Consider the following 22,501-nt stretch of genomic DNA (forward strand, 5'->3'; position numbering starts at 1 on the left):
TCTGCCACGGAGTCGATGCAAGACATTTCACTGTCTTTCTCAGACATTTCCTCCTCTGACTTGTCGCTTTCACGTTGCCGAGTACATTCCTCTCCGCTAATTTTCGCCATTCTCAACTTCTCGTTTGTTTTGGTTTAGGATGCAGAAAGTGGTGGGGTGGCGTGTTTTTGCCGGTGTTTGCACTACACAGATAATGTTTAGGATTGTACTCATTGAGATATATAAAACTGTACTACCCGCGAAAGCATCAGTTCTCCATATTAAAAAGTTCATTGGCTATACAAAACGTCAGTCATCGGCACAACCGGTTGCGATTGGCACAAAATAAAAGGGCGTGCACCTTCTTTCACCGCAGGCACTCGTTGGCTATTCTAGGCTGTAGACGAGACCAGGAAGGTCCTATTGGTTCAAGTGAGGTGTCAATCGAAAGGTCAGAGAGCAGGGGCCATTTTGATAGTAGATACCGGCAAAAAAATATATGCAAACAAGATTTACTCCAGGAAATACAGTAAAATATTAAATAACTGCCGCAAAATTTGAAATTTAAAAACAGCTGTCCGTGGATATATTTTAATGTCATAATATGTTTGGACTAAATTGTTAACTGGATTTGATCGTCTGGACCTTGTCAATGTACCAAGACCGTTTTTGTTAGAATATTATGGATCTGTGGATTACAATGAGGCTTCAAAGGTGAGTTACCTCAATTTTGTAGTTGTTTGTTACTCAGACATAGGCGATGATTGTACCTGCTGTTGTTATCGTGTCTTGAAATAGTTTGTATCAGTGAAATCACAAGAGTTGTAGCTTTCCAAAGATGTGTTGCATGAGTAACTACTTAAAAATAGGAGTTGTATACATAGCATCACGTGTTAAAAAGATGCCGACGGCCCGTGGGTGGGCCGTCGGAACGTTGAGGGGTTAACTAAATCAGCCAAAACTCTGCAGGCTTTTGCCAAACGATCCATGGAGGCACGCGTCTCCCACGGTCAAATCATTCTCTTTTTTGCCCCCATGTGAACCACACCTACACTTGTATAGACTTCTTCCTTCTAGACGATAGACTCCTCTCCAAGATTAAATCCAGCAACTACCACAGTATCGTAATATCTGATCACGCACCACCCTCCCTTGATCTCTACTTTTGCGCTCACTCTAACCCCTTCAAGCAGTGGAGGTTTAATTCCTCTCTACTAGCGGAGGATCACTATAAGCGATCCCTACACTCCCAAATCACTCTATTCTTTGAGTTGAATGATCTGCCGGACACAAACAGAGGCGTGCTATGGGAAGCTTCATAAGCCTATATCAGAGGACAGCTTATCTACGTTGTCTCTAATTTATTATTAGTCGAAAAAGAAACTAAAATGCTGCAATAAGAATATCAGGTGCAGCTCAAGAAGTGCACAAATAAAAGCATGGCTTTGGTTTTATTTAGAAATATATATATATATAGGCCTATATTATAACCTATTTTGTCTTTTTTCATTAAATTAGAGACAATTAGGGACATCGATGACAAACACGCGGCCGGCCAAGACCCTACCCTTTACAGAGAACGTCTTAGACTGCAGACAGACTTTGATCTCTTATCTACGAATAAATTCAAGCTTCGTCTAATCAAATCTAGTGTTGAACAAGAGTATGTGAAAATCCAAAAAAACAAAACAATTAAAGACTATACTCCTGCTTGTTGAAATATATTTGTTTTTTGAAATGTATTTGTATTGATCCAAAAAACAGCCAAACCTACACTTCTGCTTTTGACATGTTCTAGCTCAAGAACAATTAAGACTGTATTTCTGCTTGTGACATGAGTTTAACCCAAAAACAGCTAAATATATATTTCTGCTTGTGAAACTATAATACTGCTTTTGATTTTGGCTTGTGGGTGTTAATGTGCCTTTAGAAATATAACCATGCTAAGTTTTTGTGTTACTGATATTACTATAAACATGCTTAGAGACATTTTAGTGTGAGTTACTGTGTAAAGCTGCCTATTTGACCCTGCAGTCGTGAAGAGGAAGTGTCTGCAAGAGGCTTCAGATGCATAAGTTGCTTTGTGTAACTGTCTGTCTAAACCTGCACAGCTGGAAAGAGGAAGTGCTGTTGGGGCCTTGTATACATGCACTTGGGGGTTAGGCTCTGGATGCACAGAGGGGTGAAAGAGGTTACTGCATTGACCTAGTGATGAACCGATCCGTTAGATTGTATGTTAGATAGCAAAATGCATATGCATATAGGAAATATCGTGATATGAGATGTTTTTACGTTTATCCAACCTGATGCTTGCTTTAAGACTGTATTACCATGTAAGGTCATATAAAGTGGTTGATCACCCCCAAGCTGCATCTATGAAGGGAGGGGGATGAATTGTGTATAAAAAGAGAAGCTTTGCAAGTCAAAGGGTCTCTTTTTTAGGGCAGCACCAGACTCCTCGAGCTCTCAGCACAGGGGTTCAGTACCTCCCTGGATGGCCAGGAAAAGGGCAGAGAGGCACCTCCCTGGGGGACCAAGAAAAAAAAAAAAAAAAGTTCTCGCTCCGCTTTTTGCCATACCTCTTGGGCGTATTTTCTGCTCTCTTGACCGATACCCTTGTTGTAGGGACACCCTGTGTCTTAGAGCATTTGAGTGATTGAACTCTTTCTTTTTTAATTTTATTTTGTTTGCTTGTTAACTTTTTGCTTTTTTTTTAAATAATAAAACCGCCTGTGTTCGTCTTGAGCAAGGTGAACCAAAAAGCCTTGAGTCTTTTTTCGCTCTTTTAGAAGACTTTTTTCCCCTTTTTCTTCTTTTTTGCCACTTACTCGTGTGAGCGGGGACACCCCGAAAGAGGAAGTGGTGGCCTCCTCTTTAACCGTGCGGTTTGCAGCAACCCCGGGGACCGACCTGACAAGCAGACCTTTGATCCTCCAGCTGATCGGAAGCTTCTGTGACCAAGGCAGAAGTGGCTGTCCGAGTGTGAGTAATCAATTGTAATTGTTTGGTTGTAAAGATCTTCTGTGTGCTGTGTATTTCACATACGGGGGACATCTAGGTTGTCAATCAAAAGCCTCTTGTCTCGTCATCGGGTTTCCACTGTAGCGAGAACCCGCGAATGCGGGGGTGTGTGTGTGTCTCTAAAAATAATCTAAACCATAGGGAAGTATTAAAAACTGATTCCTTTGAACCTATTAATATTTATAATGCAATATTTATAATAGTTGAACCTATGATGTTTCAATACCTACAGTATTAACCATAGGGAAGTATCTCAAACAACTCCTCTAATATAGGCTTAACCATCCGCCCCGCTGACAGTATCTGTAACGGCTGTACGGCTGAAGAGGGCTTAGAGGGCGAGGGTTATCGGGGGGAAGAAGGGGGGTTGGCTTTAAAAGAAAAAAGCGATACTATGCCTCGATAACTGTCACATCGTTCCACACTAGACAACGCTTTTTTGAATCTAGGGGATAAAACTAGGAAGCTTCTGGCTTATCAGGCCAGAACCGAGGCAACCTCACGGCTAGTTCCTGCCATTAGAGTTAACTCATGCGAGATCCACACTGATCCTGTCAACATTGCTACATTTTATGCTGAACTGTATACATCTGACTGCCCTCCCATTGCAGAAAACACGCTTAATGATATAACCTTCCCCAAAATAGACGTTGAATCTGTGAATGACTTGGGTGGCCTTATAACCACTGCTGAAGTTCAAGGAGCCATTAACTCGCTACAGAGCAATAAATTCCCAGGGCAGCATGGCTTCACTGTAGAGTATTATAAAACATTTTTCGCACTCCTTGCGCCAGTTCTAAGAGATGTGTACAACGAGGCTTTTCGTCATCGTCGCCTACCGGACATTCTATCGAAGGCCACTATTTCCCTAATTCTTAAGAACGGGAAAGATCCCCTGCTTTGCGGCAGCTACAGACCAATCTCACTCCTCAATGTGGACCTAAAAATTCTCTCAAAGGTTCTTGCACTCCGTCTTCAATGGGTGATGCCCTCCATTATCTCACTAGATCAGACAGGGTTAATGCCTGGCCGACAGTCCTCCCACAACACTAGATGCCTACTTAACATCATCCACTTGTCAAGTAATGATACCCCGGAAATCGTGGTGTCCCTCGACGCCGAAAAGGCCTTCGACAGGGTCAAGTGGGGGTACCTGTACGAGGCAATGGACAGGTTCGGCCTGGGCGACAATTTTATCCTCTGGGTCAGATTATTATATTCATCCCCGATGACCTCAGTTCAAACTAACGACACATTGTCACCCCTTTTCTCACTCCGGAGAGGTACCAGACAGGGCTGCCCTCTGTCGCCACTCTTGTTTGCCATCGTGATTGAATCTCTGGCAGTTTGGCTTCGCTTGGAGGAAGGTTTCGAGGGCATCACACAATCTGGCACAACTCATAAAGTCTCACTGTATGCGGACGACCTGTTCCTGTACATCTCTAACTCAGCCGTCTTACTTCCTGTGATTTTAAACATTCTGGAACGGTTCGGTGCATATTCTGGCTACAAGCTCAACTACCAGAAAAGCGAGCTCCTACTGATTTTTTACCGCTGGTCGGTCTTACCACTCTCCTTCGTGGGCCGGATAAATTTGATTAAGATGGTTGTCCTCCCCAAATTCCTTTATCTTTTCCAGCACATCCCTATACTTATCGCTAAATCTTTTTTCGACAAGCTGGACAGGGCAATATCTAAATTTCTATGGGGCAGCAAACCTGCTAGGATCCGAAAGGCGATATTACAGTCTCCGAAGGCTGAGGGGGGTCTGGCACACCCTTACTTCAGGCGATACTACTGGGCAGCTAACTTACAAAAGCTCCTGTACTGGATGAGCGACGACTGTGCCTCGCTACCCATCTGGGTACATTTGGAAAAGGCGGGGTCGCACCTTTCACTGCGTTCGGTCCTCTGATCTCAGTTCCCTCTGCCTTTAATGTCTGTGGCCGCATGCCCGATTGTATCCCTCTCGCTTAAGATCTGGATTAAAATTAGGAAAAACTTTGGCTTACAGGGCCCTTCCGTCTTGACGTCACTGCTTAAAAACCATGTCTTTACACTTTCCAGTTCAGACCTTGTATTCAGGGTCCGTAACAATAATAGTGTTGTCTGCGTGAAAGACCTATACAAAGATGGCATATTTGCGTCCTTCATAGAGCTCTCTTCCCTTTATGATTTGCCTAAATCACACCTCTTTCGCTTTTTCCAGATTAGGGACTTTGTCAAGAAGACATTCCCCCACTTTCCAAACCGATCTTGTTCAACTGGAAGCTACCTCTTTTAATATGTCTAACTTTTTCACTTTTATCTTTTGATGTTGTGTGCCCTTACTGGTGTGTGTTTGTCAGTGTGCATGGGTCTGTGTTGTGTGTCCCCGTTTGTTTTGGACCTGAACTGGGTTGGTTTGTGAGTGGGTAGGGGGAATTGAAGGGAAGTGACACACTGTTTTCACTATGCTTTGTTCACCATGTACTGTGATGTATGTCACATATTGTGAAAATTTAAAATTTAAATAAAACAAATAAATTGATTCTGGCCTGGTGGTGCTGGTGGGGCCGCTGACAATAAGCTATTGTTTGGGCTAGCTGTAGCTTTGGGTGGACAGGAATGGAGCAGGAAGAGGCTGGGTGAGACAGGGTACCACGACGCAGCAGTGAATTTCATTGTCAAGTATGCCCCAGTATGTGTCCTCCTTTTGGTGGAAACCATTGCCTCAAAAACAGATGGTCAGATTAAGGATAACTGCCATGCAATCTTCCATTTCCTGCAGGCGAGTGGGAAATTGTGAAGAGGGACAAAGCATAAGCATAAGCTGTTGGAGTAACGGGGTGTTCAGGTAGAGGTACCCTTCAAATACCTAAAAGCCTGACTGAATTACAACATTTAGCCAACTTCTTGGAAAAAATGTAGATATCTATCATGTTTCAGAGGTACAGAGGTATGATTTTTGGTTGTTAACAAATGAAACTACAAATGCCCCGATCACGTTTTTAGCCTGTTATCCGATTGTCGATCATCAATGAGCAATATCTGTAAATAAAATGATTTAGATAATTTTTGTTGTTTTGTTTAGTTATAGCAGCTGAATAAGCTAGATAAGCTGAATAAGAATCACAAGTCAGTCTCGTTTCTTAAACCCTTTTCCCACCAAACATTAGCGCATATATGCAAGTTTTTGAACGGAAGAATCTGCTAATGATAGATGGACTCATTTCCCATTGTAAGTAGACAAGTATACGTTTGTCAGGAATGCGCCGGAAAATGGGTGTTGTTAACACTTCTGCTCCCTGATTTCAAAACAGACTATAAAGACGGCTCGTTTGGAATGCAATCTTTTATTTTACGAAAATAGTTCCCTGTAATGTGTTTCTGAAAACATTTTTATGCGAGAAATAGGCCATGCAGTTGCTGAATCTGTCTTCATTTCAGATCGATCAATGGTCAGTTAAAAAAATTTAATGAGCTTTTGAGAGGCGGAAACCCTGCATCTCCAAAATGGGAAGCGTGGAAATCACAGTGGACAGATTCCCAAGAGGGGGGGTGGTCTCTACACCGTCTAAAGCCCGAGACACACCAAGCCGATAATCGGCCGTTGAACAGTCTGGCGAGGTCAGTCACTCGAGTCTGTTCGGTGTGTTCCGTGCCGTCGTCTGTCTGAGGAGCTGTCGGCCTTCATTTTGGCTGACCTGACATGTTCAGTCAGAGACAGGGCAGTCGGGACTTACCCGGAAATGGCGAGCGGAATGAGCGTGACTAGAGTCTCTCAAAATCTGACGAAAATCTTTTAAACTGACCTTTGTTGATCTGAAATGAAGACAGATTCAGCAACTGCATGGCCTATTTCTCGCTTAAAATGTTTTCAGAAACATGTTTCAGTTAACTATTTTAGTACAATATGAGATCGTATTCTGAACGAGCCGCCATGACAGTCTGGCTTTGAATTTCCGGAGAAAACAAACCCATGTGACGCGTTCGTCCAATCAGCTGCCAGTTTTCATTTTTTGGGCAACAATACAGATTAGCGCCGCCTGCTGTTATGGAGACGTATTACGTTTCTAAAGTCGGTGTCGCCTCAGTGTGTTCCAAGGCAGTTTTTTGGACCTCGAGGACCCGACTGATCATTCCGACTGGCTTTTCTGTCTACGGTCGGCCGTCTGGTTGGTGTGTCTCGGCTTTAAGTGAGCATCATGCAGTTAAGAATAGATGAGCCTCTGAGAGTGACATCGTGACTTAAAAGCCCCTCCCCCTACACACCAACACCGGGGCACAGTTTTGCAGTGGCACTAATAAAAAGTAGCCATAGATTGATTTTGTGAGTGCAACTGCAGTTGGACACCCAGGCTATTGCTTTATATAATAGAGATAGCTACTAGTACAGTACAATTAAGAACGCACTTACTACACTCTATGAAACACACTCATTTCTAGTGAAAAAACATCACGATTGTAGCTTATATTGGTGAATGTAGCTCCTGTAGCGGGTTTTGTGCCCATGTGATTTCAGTTTCAGTTTGACTCGTGCAGCTTCAGTCTGAGGCCAATACCGTTGTGCAGCAAGAGAGCACTGGGAGCAAGATGCCTCAATACTAATTAATTAAAGTTATACTACTTTTCAGCGTCATATTTGTACTCTGGTGTCTACTAGAATAGGTTATCATGCTATGATGTTTCTTATTCTGCCCATTGCTGCAGCTCCTCCACCTGAAACACTCTGTCTGACCTCTTGGACCAAACAAAAAAATCTAACTACACCTCAAAAGATGGTTTCTTTCATTTTAGGTAGTTCTGATAACACTGATGTTTGTTCAAGTGTTAATTTTACCTAAACACAATTTTTTTTTTTGTTACGTTGGCAGCGATACGCTGCTGTAACATGATGGTTGAGTAGTTTCTTACTTACAATTACCTGATTGGGTTGTAGAATCAGCAGGGCCTGCTACAGACTTGGTACAGCTGGATATCCCTGGCTCGGGGGGCTTGAGTCTGTTTATCTCCACCTCAACTTTCTTATTCTGCTCTTTGATGCCAAATTGTGAATATAAATCACTGATGTCCATGTCCTCCGCTACTCCTATGCTTTGCCAGGTCTTAAGATCACACAACAAGCTTATAGAGTCATCATCTGAAGACGAAACACCTCCATACACCTCACTCTCATACCGCTGATTACAGCTGCCAGTCATCTCCATGTCTCTGGAAGAAAAAAACACATACCGAGGTGACAGTCAGATAATTCAGGAAGTTCCTCACTGACTCCTACTCTGCCAAAACTTCAAAAAATATTCAGTTTGCTGCTCACTAACAAAGCTTTAAACAATGAATGAATAAATGAATGCCTTTATTGTCACTGCATGTTCACATACAACGAAATGTTCCTGTCTCTCATAAAAAAACTGTTCCCATTCACTCTGCACAAACACACACTCACACAAAAAATAGCTGTTAAAAAGGGTAAAATATGATAAGATAAAGTGCAGTAAAATTGGATAAATTGCATATGCAGTTATTCACATTATTAAAATGAAGTTGGTGGGGGGATGGGAGTTTAGTTCATGTGTGGCTGTGGGGTAAAAACTGTTCATCAGTCTGGAGGTGTGGCATTTTGTGGCCCTGTGCGTCTTCCAGAGGGCAGCAGCGTACACAGATGGTGAAAAAAGTGAGTACTGTCTTTCACAATCCTGCAGGCTCTGCTGTGGCAGCGACACCTGTAAATAACTTTCTTGGGGGGGGGGACAGGGATTTTTTGGGCTGTGTTAACCAGCCTCTGGAGAGTGTTCCTGTCTGCCGCTGAACAGCTCCCATACCGATTGTGATGCTATAAGTCAGGTAAAGTCCTCCAAACTGAACAACTACACAGATCACTTGTCGCTTTTTTAAAACGACTCAAAAATGTCTTATGATCTGGCAGGATAATATAATTTGTCAAAATCTTTACCTATAACCATTACAAAAACCTATATTCTTAAGAGGTTTTGCGGCATTATAACAATGTCATGCTACTTCTGCTTTTATACCTGGAATTATGTCAAGAGTCATAAATCACATGTCACTTCCGTTAAAGTCCCAGTGTGTAACGTTTGTAGTTGTTCTTTATCAAAATCTGTATTGCCCTTCACAAACTTGTCCTTTTTCATGAATATTGACCACCACCATCAATTTCAAGTATTCCTATTAGCTTGGAATTTTACATTTGCGCTTGCATGAACTGGGGTAGACGCTCCATAATGATGTGCCATCTTGAAATATGTTAGCCGGCAAGGGACATACAGGCTTTACTGCTCCGCCTTTCGCGTTTTCGACTCACAGCTGCTGCTAATGGATATCGTTGCTTCCTGGCCCCGGCAAGTTTGAAGAAGGAAACATAGAGGACCAAACGTATTCAAAATCCAATTTTCTTCTTCTTCGCCCAGAAAAAGAAAACGGATATTGAAAAGAGCAAGAAAAAAGAGGGAACATTGGAGCTGCTTTTGGACGCACACACCAAATCCCAAATAGTTAATTATCCTCTGGACCGCTGCAGTCTTCTTTTCTTTCTCTCTCCTTTCCGTCGGGTGGTGCGCGTGCCCGCTCGTGGTGTCTGCGCCACTCTCCTGAACTCATGAACTCATGGATGTATTAAGCAAGGGGGTAAGCTTCGCTTCAGAACTCAAACCTCCTATGGCACCATTTTGCTGATACAACAATATCACCTCTTGTTAGCATCCCATTGACTTCCATTCATTTTGACATCACTTTGACAGCGAATAACTTTACATCTGAAGAGTTTAAAGGTCCCATGACATGGTGCCCTTTGGATGCTTTTCTATAGACCTTAGTGGTCCCCTAATACTATATCTGAAGTCTCATTCCCAAAATTCAGCCTTGGTGCAGAATTACAGCCACTAGAGCCAGTCCCACAATGAGCTTTCCTTAGGATGTGCCATTTCTGTGTCTTGAGCTATTGAGGAGGAGAGAGGGGGGGCAAGGTGGAGGGTGGGGGTGTGGCCTTGACCAACTGCCACTTTGCTCATTTGAAAGCCATGATGCTCTCTCATGGGTTGGCCAAATTCTCTGGGCGGGCAAAGCAGAGAAAGGGGAGGTAACCTTGCTTGTTATGACCTCATAACAAGCAAGATTCCAGATCAGCCCATCTGAGCTTTCATTTTCTCAAAGGCAGAGCAGGATACCCAGGGCTCGGTTTACACCTATCGCCATTTCAAGCCAATTGGGGACCATAGGCAGGCTGGGGGAACGCATATTAATGGGAAATTTTCATGCCATGGGACCTTTAAAGACTCTATTTGTCCATTGTTTATTTCTAAAGAAACACGACAATGTATAAAAGGCTCCATTACCTTGTATCTCGTGTTATTGCTCCGTAGCAGACGGTTTTATAAAAATAGGCTAACGATTGTGTCATAACCAAGCGACTTACTGTCGCATAGAAGAGGAATTACCGTATAGTACAGGAGAAGCTCGCAGGCAGTTTGGACTTACATGAGCTGTTTAAGTTTAATTACTAATGTTAACTAGAATTTTAGTGATCAATAATTAGCCTGTGCCTATGTTATCTCCTTACATATACCTACGCTCTCCATCTCTGTAAGACTGATTGAGATTTCTCTCGGCACAGCTACCAGAAGACTTACAACTTTCAGACAGGTTGCTCACGTCACATCTACGTCTTCAAGCTCAGTTGGAGGCTGCTCAGTAACGCTCAGCCAGCACCGGAAAAGAGCTTCTAATATCCTTCACTGGTCTCCGTCCAGAGACACGGGATCTGGTGGTCCATTCTGATATACTGTCTATGGCTATTAAGAGAACGCATAAACTCCAACAATGACGGCTGATAGACGGCCTTTTGTACACCTTCGCTTTTTGAAGCGTGAAGGCTGCCGTAGCTGCAGTACTGCATGGCGAGAGAGAGTTGATTGCTATATATGATCTCAACACTAGATGGGAGTAATTCTTACACAATGTAGCTTCAACAAACAACATAATCTTCTTTGGGGAGGACTAGGCCTCTCGCAATTCTTACATAATCGGCCATAATCAACATTATTAAAGATGACTATGATCATTTTGCATTATTGTATTCCATGATCTGGCCAATGAAAGCCAATGTTACAAATATGGCAACAAATAGAAAGGAGATTAGGTGCATTTCCATCAGCTCTGTAATTAAACTGTCTACCTGAGCAGAAAGAATGAGGACCAAGAGCTGCCGATAACAGGGCTCTTGATTTAAGTCTCCCCTACGGGTGCAGCAGTGTGTTCGACAGCTTTGGGGGAAGTTAAGCTGCATCGAAACTTGTGGTTATATGAGTATTTCCGTTGCATTAGGTCAGCCTACACCACAGTTTGAGCACAAGCTATTTAAAATAAATTCAAGTGCAGCAAAGCAAGAGGTGAAACTTTGTTTTAGCATTGTTTTGCCCTGTAAGACCTGTCGCTGTTGGGCAAAGCTGATATAGTCAATGCCCCACTGTGACACCTAGGTCTAACATACACCAGTTCACAACCACATAAGTGTGAAGTGCCAAAAGGCAGGGAAGTACGGGTTGTGTCGAGGTCAATAACCCTGTGTAGAAAAAGCAGAGTGAAAGTGCACTACCTTCAAATGACACACCTGTGGCTGCAGGAGAGGGGGATAGTTATACACTGGTCTGGGCCTCATGCAGCTCATTAAGCCATGATGGGATTGAAGGAACATCTCTTGAACGAGCGTAACCGTGCCATCTGTCTAGCACACTAAACAATGAGAGGACTCTGGTACATTTGGCAGGTAGAAACAGTTAAAGTGGCATGGAGAGACCTACAATGCCTTTCAGAGCAGGACTGTGGATGAAGATAAGGGCCTCGTAGAGTAAGCACGGCTACTGCAGAGGCTCTGCTCCTGCGGCAATTAGGCTTGCGAGATAGCATTAAAGTGGGTGAGATTTAGATAGGGACATCCTTTGAGAGTGTCCTCTGTAGTGGACAAACAGTGTTCGACTGATGTTAGCGTTGCATAAAACATAATGAGACAGAGCATGCACCGGGAAGAGTTGTTGAGACATCTCTTCTGCTTCACAGGTGTGAGCGGGGGGAAAACATAACCCTCAACCTAAAAGAGCTGTTCAAGCTCTAATGGTGTAGACACATAAAGCCGACGGGCGACCGTTGACAGAAAACCCCGTCGATATGATCAGTCGCGTCCCCGAGGTCCAAAAAACTGCCACAGAACAGACCAAAAAGACGAGAGGAGATGAGACGTAATACATCTTTATAACAGCAGGCGGCGCTAATCTGTAATGTTGCCCAAGAAATGAAAACCAGCAGCTGATTGGACGAACGCGTCACATGGGTTTGTTTTCTCCGGAAATTCAGAGCCAGACTGTCATGGCGGCCGTTCAGAATACGATCTCATATTCAATTCAATTCAATTTTATTCAATTTTATTTATAGTATCAAATCATAACACAGGTTATCTCGAGACACTTTACAGATAGAGTAGGTCTAGACCACACTCTATAATTTACAAAGCCCCAACAATTACAATAAGTCCCTCAAGAGCAAGCAGTGCGACAGTGGCGAGGAAAAACTCCCTCTTGGGAAGAAACCTCGGACAGACCCAGGCTCTTGGTAGGCGGTGTCTGACCGGCCGGTTGGGAATGTGATGAACAGTGGCAATTAAAGTCACATTAATAATGGAACAGTGACTTCAAATGGTAGTCGTAGTAGTATATTGTACTAAAATAGTTCACTGAAACGTGTTTCTGAAAACATTTTAAGCGAGAAATAGGCCATGCAGTTGCTGAATCTGTCTTCATTTCAGCTCAACAAAGGTCAGTTTAAAAGATTTTCATCAGATTTTGAGAGACTCTAGTCACCTCATTCCTCTCGTCATTTCCGGGCGAGTCCCGACTTCCCTGCCGCCGACCAAACATGTCAGGTCGGCCAAAATGAACGCCGACAGCCCCCCAGACGGACGACGGCACGGGACACACCGAACAGATTTGAGTCACTGACCTCGCCAGACTGTCCCACGGCCGATTATCGGCCTGATGTGTCCCGGCCTTAAGATGTAAAAGAGAGATTTCCCTCAGCAAGACTGATAACGCATTTATTTAGTCAGGGCTAAAAGGAGGACTGTTTTAGAAGACAGGATATTGAGAGAGGTTTCTGATATCGCCTTCAGGGGAGACACTACAGGCAAAACCATAATTTTTCAATTTCTGAGTGTTTGGGCTATTTTGCGATGTTTTCTTGTTTTCTATTGGGAGATCCAAAATACACATTTAGATGTTTATTTTACACCACTTTGTCAATTTGCGCCTGTAAATTTACCAAAAGTTAGCATTAGATTATGTTTAATTTGCATATTTAAACATACAAATAAAAATGTTAGTTTAAATGTTTTACCCTATTCACCTGTAATGTCTTGCAAAATGTCTGATATTTTATAATCCATTTTCAACTCTGAGCCAGAAATCTCCACTTAAGCAGCACTTACATACCCCAAATGTTCCAATTTGACTCCTATCTATATTCTGAAGGTTTTTACCGAGGGATTTGTTCAAATATCATTTAATAGACTGATTTATGTAACTTTTTATTCTTGAAAACGCAGCAGAAATTGATTTTTTTTTTCATGGCTGTTGACACCATATTTACACCTGACACCTGATTTATGGAGTGATAGATAGAGATATCCAAAATTCCCTCTGTTAAAAACCTTTGACTCTATATGTACAAGAATTTTAAATCTGGCTTTATCCAATGCAGATCAAGTTTTCTATTTTGGGATAATAAAGTGACTGAACTGAATGTTTTCTATTCTGTTTTCTGGAAATGTATGCAAATTAGCGCATATTTTACAAGATAATGCATCATTTGCATATCAAATTACCGAACTTGAAATACAAAAAATGATTGTCTTAATGTAAGTAAACTGGGGTAGTTTCATGGTGATATCTATTTGTTTCCCTATTCACCTGGAGTGTCTCCCCTTAAATGGAGTTTCCCCAGAACACGCAGCACTAGATGGCGCTCTTAATCTATAAAAGGGGGGCCCTGCAGAAAAAGTCTGGGAACCACTGCATTAACAGAACTTAGTGTATCTGTTGTCAGTGTTTGTGTGTCTACATTCTCATAATGCAAGATGTTCTTAAAATTTCAGATCAATGAGATATTCGCTTTGAATGACAAGAAATATCTTGAGTAGTAGTAACCAAATTGTTTTGTTGTGGATCAGTGATAAAGTGTCCCAGAGAGTATCAGATACTTACTTCTAATTCGGACTAAAATGTCCACTGGAGGGAACACTTGATACAACGTAAAAACTGAAAGGTTTAAGCAATGTGCCCCATCACCATCTGCAGCGATTTAAACGTCAGAGCCACCTGGTGGTCAAAAACTGAATTTGCATGTACTAGATGCACATCAATTTTTCTTCATTCAAGTCCACACCTGCATAACAGAGGTTTGTTCTATGACATACAGTACAGGAATTCTAAATAAATATAAATACTCAAAGTATTGAAACTAGGATCCCCTGAAGGATGCATGTGCATGTAAACGCACTTTCAATAAATGAGTTTCAAAAGTGCAATCAATCCTAGCCTAGTCACAAATCACAAATGCAATCAATTCTAATAAAGCAAAGATCTGAAATGCAAAACCTGTGATCCTCTAGTCACACACGGTCCCTGCAGACAACACCCCAGCATTATAGGATATAAGGTATCTTCTTCTTTGCTCTGACAAATACAGTGAAAGACAAATGTAAGGATAAGTCTGGTGATATTCTATATATTTATTATTGCCAATAATTCCCACTAAAACACCCAAACCAACATTGAATGTATCTACTAATGATATATCTTGGAGCGGAATGCCATAGATAAGTAAGAAAAACTCACAATGTATCATGCTGTCTCATCAAGACTCTGAATGCCAGTTTAAGTGTAACGTTTGAGGCACCTCCTAGACCAGATACACTGGGGTTACATCGTAAGGTTTAAATGAATAACATGCAAAAAAAACATGTGAGATCCTGAAATAGCATAAGAAAAAATAAGGACAATGCAAAACTGTCAGTAAGTCCTTAGAACATGTGCATGGTGAACTTTTCCCAACAGCACCGCAGATAGGTTTCAGATGCTGTACGTTCCTGAAATAGAAAATGTCATTTATCAAAACCTTCTTCAAATGCAAGCCGTCCAGGTCAGAATCATTTGACCTACTGGTCTACCACACAACATGGTAAACCTGTTAGTCCAGAGACATAGCTCAGAAAGTATCCTGTTGTCTTCACCAGTCTATAAACTTTATTTGATGTTTACGCTGAAAATGTGCGCACGACGTTCTTAACTGACACAGAAATTGAGGTGATCGTGGGTGAGGGACGAAGTACACACGGAGATACACTGGTAAGAGCCAATGAGGTTTAACCATGTATCAGCTAATTTAAATAGCTCACGTTACTATATTGTGTCAACAGTTAACTTCATTTAATATTGTATTTGGCGTTTTCTTTTGCAGGGTGCAAATGTTCCACCAGAACAAGTTCCTTCCCGAGACTAAGCAGAGCCACCGTCACTGCATCTGGAGCTTAGAAACGTCCACGACGACTGTGATCGGTTTAAAGAAATGCAAACAACCCAGAGCGTTTTTTTTCTTCTATCCAGGAGTGCGTGTGTGGTGAGGCCAGACCTTACTCCACCCCACAGCGCTGTGGAGATAGAGCTGGACATGTGAGACAGCTAACTTGAAAGTATGTGCCAGCCCAGCATACACGGTGTGAAGCTCCACACTGTTGCATGGTTGACAGCTATTTACAAGCACTTACCTGGGCTTAGCAGTCACAGCCCCTCTCAGATTTGTGGCATATGAATGATCTGCTGTGACACTTGAAAGACGCTGTGAAGTTTGTGGGACCATGGATTTAGGTCCAGAACAACTGGTGGTTTCCTTAACAGCCTCACGATGAGATGTTTCCTTTAATGGTTATAGGATTCCAACCTGTAAATACCAGATAACTTACATAAAATCATTTGTATCAACACAAACAAGGTGTCCTATCTTAGAAGACTTAAGTTAAGTGGTATGTTTTAACACCACTCACTAGATGGCAGCACAAACTAAAACATGACATGAAATGAACACTAGACAGGCCATCATCTGCTGGGGAGAAACTACTTTCAGCCCTTTATGTGTGAAGCAAACATGTTAATAGTCCCCAACAAAACGCCATGTTTAGTTGTGTGTCACCAACCTTGATCAAAGTTTTTCCTTCACTCTAAGGACAAAACATGTCATTTCATGCTTCATAAAGCACAACATGCTGTGTCGTAAGTAATATCATTATAATAGAAAGAAGAAAACTGTGAAGACTTTACCTTCTAGCCCTTGACTATGACTATCAAGACATGTCTCTATACTGTCTTAGCTGGGTTCAGTGGGCCCATTTTTCACATTTTAGAGTAAAATGTCTGCATTGTATCGGGAAGAATGAATCTACAATGCAGCAAATCCTCAAAACTAAAAAACTGGAACTTCCAAAATTATTATGACGCAAAAACTTTAATTCATTAAATCAAAACAGTTGCTATTATTTTTCTGCCGATCAAATAATCTGTTGATTGACTGATCGTTTCAGCTCTACTCCAGAATATTGCTTTTAATGTCCCAACCACTTAAGAGATTGGTCTAACCTTTAATCTATGACCAAATAAAACAAAAGCTGCACATACCTCTGCCAAGGTTGCAAAAATCCCATAACATTGCTATTTTGATTATCCAAAAGTATATAAATACATTAATAACGGGACATGAGTTCCCACAGATGGATTTCTTAGGACACGCTGACTTTCTCCATCTGTGATGTGATAATAGCATGTGATGATAGCATGTTGGTGTAACTGTCTTCAAAAATGAATAAACATGAATGTATGGAATGCCCTATGACTGCACTGATGGAGCTGTCCTGTCTATCTGCCTTTTACTTATGTGTGTATTTTGTCATTATCACATGAGTTGTGTTATGAAATGATATTGTGTGGGTTTAGTTTCTGTCATATAATTTCCTATTCTGTAGGGCTGGGCAATATATCGATATTATAACGATATCGTGATATGAGACTAGATATCGTCTAAGATTTTGGATATCTTCATATCGTTAAAGTGTTGTCTTTTACTGGCTTTAAAGGCTGCATTACAGTAAAGGGATGTACTTTTCTGAACTTACCAGACTGTACTAGCTGTTCTATTATTTGCCTTTTCCCCACTTAGACATTATGTCCACATTACTGATGATTAGTTATCTAAAATCTAAGTGTGAAGATATTTTGTTAAAGCACCAATTGCCAACCCTAGAATATCGCCGCAATATCAATATCGAGATATTTGGTCAAGAATATGGTGATATCTAATTTTCTCCATATCGCCCAGCCCTAATTGTAATGTACGTATTAATTACTGCATTGTCCTATTATGAAGAGAGTTGTAAGGACCTCAGGAAGAATAGCTCATTGCAGGAGCTACTGAGGATCCTAAATAAACACGCAAACAACCATCTGTGTGCATTCATGTCCCATTAATGCATGTTACTAACTCGCAGATTTCCTCGGATTGTGGCGGCACCTGGATTGTGTTTGCAGCTGCTGTCGCATTCCTGCTCGATGCCCTGCTATTACTTTTTTTATTTTTATTAGTCATAGTTATATTATCCCTCGCTCTCTCACTCAACCGGTCGAGGCAGATAAAATAGATTTTAATAATCCCACACTGGGGAAATTGCTGTGCTACAGCAGCTCAAAAGATAATGTACACACATCAGAATAACACAAATACACATTAATTAGACATAGTAGAAATATACATAAATTATAGGAAATGGAAAAATAGAATAGTTATAATAATAGTAATAAAACAACCGTATTTAAACAACAAGAATTTATCTGCACTCTTGGAGGAATTGTTGTGTCTCCGTAAATTAGTGTGGTCTAGACCTACTCTATCTGTAAGTGTCCTGAGATAACTGCTGTTGTCATTTGACACTATAAACAAAATATAATTTAATTGAAACCCCTCTTCTCATTCAGGCTGCGTTTGCATCAATGGTCGGGGTCTCATTCTTCATCCACATTTGTACAAAATATTTTTCATTCCAAAAAAATACTCTGTCAAATTGGGGTTTTTAAAGCTTGTGGTAGGTTTGACCATGTGTGAATTTCACACCAGTCAATGAACTGGTGTTACACTGATATCTATGATCCATCATATTATTTGGCACCAGATTATCTACGGAAGACACACAGACAAAACCTTAACAAAAACAAATCAATAAATAATACTCTACTACTCCCTCTGTTTACTCACTATGCTGTCTGTCCCCAACAAGAACAAGTTGTCCCGTACACACTGCTTCCAAATGCATTGATCTTAACCCCCCAGCCTCTCTGATCTCAATAACTGGGCTAGACACATGTTGATCTAGGCGTTTACATCCATCCACGTCCTCTCCTACCACGCCCATATGGCACTCCCCATGTAGTACACCCCCTCCATTGTTCAGTCAGATACAGTGAGATGGATAAACTTTTGTCCCTTAACACCACACTAGGTTTTCTGTTCTTGTGTATTTATGTTGTTGTATGTACATGTTCTAGGCACTTCGATCGATCACTAGATCGAACTTTATCTATCTTCTGCTTAAATATATTGTGTGACCCATGTCTAAATAGAGTGACAGCTCCCAGGCTGACAGGGAACCTGTCTGACAAATTAGATTATCTCTTACTACAGCTACTTTGTGTAACAGCTAACGATAGTTACCTATCGAAATATGTGCCATATATAAACTCATAAAGTTGCCAAATGTGACAAAACATTTGTAGCTAAATAAGGTCTAAGGTCACAATGTGTTTGGCAGTAAATTATCTAACGTTAGCGTTTTCCTTAACGTTAACATTACCTTCTTTAGCTGGATGTAACAAATATGTTTTATGCTGGTAAGCTAATGTTAATGTTGAAGAACACCGAGAAAGAAAGTCGGTCTCTAACATTACACTCCAGTCTTGTTATTATATTACCTGTGTGAATCTCCGGCTCCTCCTCTTCTTCGCAAATGACAGACAAAGCTGTGGCGCGAAAATACAGTTCAAACCTAATATGGTTCAAACGCATATCTACCGTTATTATCTATCCTGCCTACACAGGCCTACATGATGTCCGCTGATGGCAGCTCTCTGACTCTGCTGTGATGCTCTGTGGGTGCATCCTTTCTAAAAAGGCTTTCTGAATTACTTAACAAACTGAATAACATGAGGTAAAGATGGCTAGTTATCGCATGGATGTATTGCGTTATCGTGGGAGAAACGAGAAATGACAACATTGTGCGTATGTAGCTAAATTGCTGCCGGTAGGGTTCTCTAATGGAGGGCTCTGGTTCCGAAAGTGTTTTTCCATTGACGTTTCAGAAATTTCTGATATAAAGATTTTTTTTGTCTGGAACCAAGCCAACCAGCTACGTGAGGAAGCATGACCATAAAACATTTGATTCGGCTAAAAAAAGAAAACGGCAAAAAAAAAAAAATAGGTACAATAGCCTACCGTGTACATAAGCTATCATAGACTTCAATGGTAGAAGCTCGCTCTAGCCGTTGGCGGGGTCGCGGGTAGGGCGACGTCTCTGATTGGTCCACCTCGTCGCTGTTACGCTTAGGGTTGTGGGTAGCGTAGTATTTCTCCATAAAATCGCGAATAAAACGCATTTATCTTAAAACCAGGTTGATTTCATACGGACTTCTAGCTTCTACAGGAGCAGAAACTTTCGTTTCACAACCTCACAGATCGTAATCAGTCTACCTTAGATGGTTTAGACATTATGGCTGATAATCAAAATCCATAAGGAAATTATGTATTCGTGATCTTATGGAGAAATCGGGAGAAATATTAAATTACCTACATCATGACATTGCGTGGGATCATGGGAGTTGTTGTCTTCATTGTTAACCACTATTGTCATTTAAAAGGTATTCACGGATGAGTTAATCTATTACAGTTGTATTCAAGTTACTTTTAGTAATGTTTATTATTGGGCTACTTGGATTCTGTTTGTGGTGATTGCTGACCAGTTAGCGAGCAAGCAAGCTAACATTAGTCAGCAGCTATTCTCGCTTTACCAGAAGGTCTGACTAGTCCAGCATTCTGGGATGGGAGAAAAACGTGCTCTGGTTTATTGGCATTTATTTAAACTAATCACAATCGTTTTGGGCGTAGCTAAGCTCAGATACAGTAGGCCCTAAGTCTTGTTCAATACACTAGATTAGAATAGAATATATCTTTGTTGTCCACAAGGGTGGACCTTCGTCTTCGGCTCACCAAACACGAGAAGTAACAACATAAAGCATAAAAAGCAGACAAGCAAAAAATGTTGCTCAATGATCATAACCGTGTTAGTTAAGGGAGAGAACAGCGCAGAGCTCGTGTCTGGTGGGCAGCCTGTGTTTACGGTGATCGAGCTGCCATGCTCACCTAACACAGTCCCTCTGTGGGTGTCTCTGGTCCACAGAACTAACCAACCAATGAGCATTTTCAGGAGAACATGTGTCTTCATTGAGTTACAAACTAAGCCTAAATCCATGAATAGAACCCTGGCATATTCTTCAGGAGGCATAAGCTGGTTAGTAACTGTGTTAAGCAGAGTCAGCACAGCGTAGCCTCTGCAAGGTCTAGCCACAGTGAGGTTCAAGTAGCTGGCCAGAACTCCTCCCATGGTTTTAAACAGTATGGAAGATATTGCTGCAGGCTGAGAATCATTTTGCATTTTCGTGATTGTTCTGATTATTGAGAAGTTTATGATTTTGGTAGACTACTGTGTGTGTGTGTGTGTGTGTGTGTGTGTGTGTGTGTGTGTGTGTGTGTGTGTGTGTGTGTGTGTGTGTGTGTGTGTGTGTGTGTGTGTGTGTGTGTGTGTGTGTGTGTGAAAAAAATTGAACCTTAGCATCCAAATATTGTTCTTCATGGGTTCCCAAAAAAGATTTGGAACTTTCGTTTACACATTTTCCAATGGCAAGTGATGCACCATTGCCTACATCTGACAAGGGTCCGGACCTTGTCCCACTTAAAATCAGGACATTGAGGCCTGAACATAAAACGGTTTGGTCTTTTAAAACAACGTTGCAGTCATTTCTTAGCAGAATCCATCATAAACATGTTTCTATATCGCCAGATATTACAATAAAGGCCAACAGAGGTGACCTGACCACACCTGAGGCAGGGAAGTTAAAATCAAACACCTGCATGGAAAGGAATCGCCCCCTTCAGGTTCAATCCATTAGAGGTTATGTATGCAGCCTTCAATCTTTTCCACCCCAAATATGATGTATGTGTCCTGTAAGTTGATTTACTTAAATGTTCTTTTGATTCTCCTTGATGCACACAATTTATGTTCAAGTTTTGATGAACTGTTAATGAGTTTTTGTTATCTCGTTGCAGTTAAAACCACACGCAGCAAAGAAACTGAATTGAATCTGCTAGTCTGCTGACTGCGTCTCATTCATGCTGACACATATTGAGTCAACTCTCCAGTGTTTCCCTTCAGTAGATGTAGACAATGTATTGCAAAGTCAGTATGAGTGGAGCCTCTCCCAGTACACATGCACTGCTAAACACACACAAGTAATTTAAGCTTTAAATGTGTTAGGTTTACTTTTTATTTTGGTAGTGGGCTTGGCTGTATAGATTTGGCCATAGAAGCTTAGTTTGTGGATGTCAGACATTAGTAGTGTGATGGGAAATCCATCTAAAAGTAAGCTGAACATTGTAATTTTTTTTCTTTTCAACTTTCTATTGATATACAGGCTATATGTATATGACAACAGCTCACCAAAAATGTATGAATGTTTGCAATAAATGAACAAGAATTTATGTTCTTTTGGGTGCATCCATTTGTTTCAGTTCTATCCTGTGATGTGTGCAGACTTTGGAAAGGGCCAGGGCAATACATCTAGTTACTAGAAATGTTACTAGTTCTAGAAATCAGCTAGTTACTGAATAATTGGTTCAGCCTTGAGCCTGAATTACCGTTTGGCCTTGAAATGTGAACCGGCACTGTACCAGGAATGTCAAAATGTGCATATGGGACTATTTATGAAAATGTATTGCCTACTTGTACATTTCAAAGATATTTAGGCCTAGTTTACTCTGAAAAATAAAGGTAGATAGGGCAACGCAATAAGATGATCCCAACATGAAATGGAGCAACGGGAAGGCAATCAATTCTCCAAAATAACTAGGAAGGAAATATTATAGGCCTTTATTATGATGGCTGAACCATTAAAATATCAACATGTTTTAACCACTGTAGACATGGAGCAACTTTAAAATTTCAAATTGGACCCTGTTAAAATACCAGTAGTTCCTTTATCAAATATAATTTCCAGCCCATTAAACTGGTTTCCATTCATACAAGAGAAGAAAAAGAGACACCCACACACCTCATGTTCCTGTACTATCATCCACCCCTCTATAATCC

The 22,501-nt window shown here is 41.3% G+C and overlaps 1 protein-coding gene across 6 annotated transcripts in view; it reads right to left on the bottom strand.

The window, feature by feature from the left end:
- The window catches only part of LOC120561346 (ankyrin repeat domain-containing protein 31-like), a 39,132-nt gene extending 19,511 nt beyond the window's left edge, over positions 1–19,621 (bottom strand). For 2 of the 6 annotated variants that reach the window (XM_039804427.1, XM_039804426.1), the window contains exons 1-3: positions 19,056–19,518; positions 15,812–15,984; positions 7,907–8,193 (exon numbers count right to left, since the gene is read on the bottom strand). In XM_039804427.1, coding sequence (XP_039660361.1) covers positions 7,907–8,193; positions 15,812–15,903 — 379 coding nt within the window. In that variant the 5' untranslated portion in view covers positions 15,904–15,984; positions 19,056–19,518. Of the gene's footprint in view, positions 1–7,900; positions 8,194–15,811; positions 15,985–18,937; positions 18,997–19,055; positions 19,519–19,575 lie in introns of those variants that run through there. The other 4 variants (XM_039804425.1, XM_039804422.1, XM_039804424.1 and 1 more) reach the window with 3 other exon arrangements.
- Positions 19,622–22,501: the final 2,880 nt, after the last annotated feature.

This window comes from Perca fluviatilis, chromosome 6 (genome assembly GCF_010015445.1).
Source record: "Perca fluviatilis chromosome 6, GENO_Pfluv_1.0, whole genome shotgun sequence".
Taxonomy (NCBI): domain Eukaryota; kingdom Metazoa; phylum Chordata; class Actinopteri; order Perciformes; family Percidae; genus Perca; species Perca fluviatilis.